This window comes from Nicotiana tabacum, chromosome 24 (genome assembly GCF_000715075.1).
Source record: "Nicotiana tabacum cultivar K326 chromosome 24, ASM71507v2, whole genome shotgun sequence".
Taxonomy (NCBI): domain Eukaryota; kingdom Viridiplantae; phylum Streptophyta; class Magnoliopsida; order Solanales; family Solanaceae; genus Nicotiana; species Nicotiana tabacum.
The window spans coordinates 85038870-85040550 of NC_134103.1; the positions used below are offsets into that span (position 1 = coordinate 85038870).

Sequence of the window (1681 nt, forward strand, 5' to 3'; positions counted from 1 at the left end):
CTCTAATATCTCCTAATGCTAAAGCTGGTGTTGGCTCGCCATTGGCTTGAAAAACGCAAACTTCATTCTCACTTAGCCGCCGCATTTCCTAAAACCCCTGCAAAGTGGTGCAGAGATGATTAGTGGCTCCTGAATCTACACACTAAAATATGGTAGAGACAGTCGCTAAACCAGTTTCAACGACATTTAAATTCGAATTACCTTACTTATTCAACTTTGCCAGATAGGCAGGGCATTGCTTTTTGTGATGCCCAAGTTGCTTGCAATGATAGTACTTTCCTTTGGGCTTTTTCACACCAGCCGCACCTCCAAGTGCCAAAATCTTTTGAGCCTTCTTCTTTTTCTTATCGCCTTTCGACTTAGAAACCGAAGCTTTCTCAATATTTAGTGCCACAACTGGAGCTTGTTGTTTGATAATAGATTCTGCCGCTTGCAGCTTATTCAATAATTTTGCCAGTGACAAATCCATTTTGTTCATATTATAGTTCAAGCAAAATTGTTGAAAATTGTCAGGCAGAGCCTGCAGGACCATCTCAACTTGAGATTCTTTATCAATCACAGCTCTAAGGACCTCCAGTTCATTCAGAGGACCCATCATCTTCAGAACATGGTCCCTTACCGATGATCCTTCAGCCATCTTGGTGTTCAAAAGGGCTTTCATGGCTGTCTGCTTAGCCACACGATTTTGCTCACCGAACATCTGTTTGAGATTTTCGAGCATGTCATAAGCAGATCCCATAGACTGATGCTGATGTTGCAAATCATTCGCCATAGAGGCAAGAATGTAACATAGTGACATCTCATCAGCCTTTACCCATTTGTCACAGGCCTTAACCTGATCATCACTAGCATCTTCATCAGGTTTTTCTGGGCACTCCTCAGTGATTACAAACTTGTAACCTTCAGCAGTTAGGACAATATTAAGGTTCCGTTTCGAGTCGATATAATTCGATCCTTCTAATTTGTTTTGGTTCAAAATTGAGGTAAGTGGGTTGAATGAAGACATTGTTAATCTGAGAGATTTTCGAATTTAAATAGATCATTAGTTATGTAATTAGAATAGTTAAATTCAAAACAGCACATTACACATATAACCATGCTCATTGAACAGTTAGATTCGTTAGGGAAACTTAACTATTCATGCAAAATATATGAGTTATGTAAGATATTTATCCCATAAATTAAAATATGACCAACTCAGATGGAGAGTAAACTGTTAATTTAAGATAGGTAAATATCACTGTTATAAACTCTAGTTTCATTAAATCAATATGTAACTCAGTTGGAGAGTTAATACAAGTAATCAAATAACTAGAGGCAAAACTACAACAATCATCTATAATGAACTTATCCGATATGGAAGAAGACCTATGTCAACACATTATATTACTTTAAAATATGATTGGGAACCATGGGAATTGAACCCTACCAACATTGTTTTCTTTAAAAAAAATTACTAAATTATTTTTCCAGAAAATAGAAAAATGGCCCAAAACCCATCTAAACGACCCCGAATACCCAAAACACGATGTACATCATAAGCAAAGTGATGAGTATTGCTCACTGGGTCGTTTCCGATGAACCTACCAAATTTGAGGTCAATCGGAGTTTGACAGAATTTCAGAATTCCAAATTCATGACCTATTTGAAACATTCTGTTTTTGGTATTTTTTAGGGTTTT

General features: G+C 37.0%; 1 protein-coding gene across 1 annotated transcript; it reads right to left on the reverse strand.

The window, feature by feature from the left end:
• Window positions 1-202: 202 nt before the first annotated feature.
• Window positions 203-1006, reverse strand: LOC142178278 (uncharacterized). The gene has a single exon (XM_075247607.1). It carries the CDS (start codon window positions 1004-1006, stop codon window positions 203-205), a length of 804 nt encoding a protein of 267 aa, XP_075103708.1.
• Window positions 1007-1681: the final 675 nt, after the last annotated feature.

Bases quoted from the DNA above. Each gene is read 5' to 3' on its own strand.
- LOC142178278 (XM_075247607.1), bottom strand. From the start codon at position 1,006: ATGTCTTCATTCAACCCACTTACCTCAATTTTGAACCAAAACAAATTA.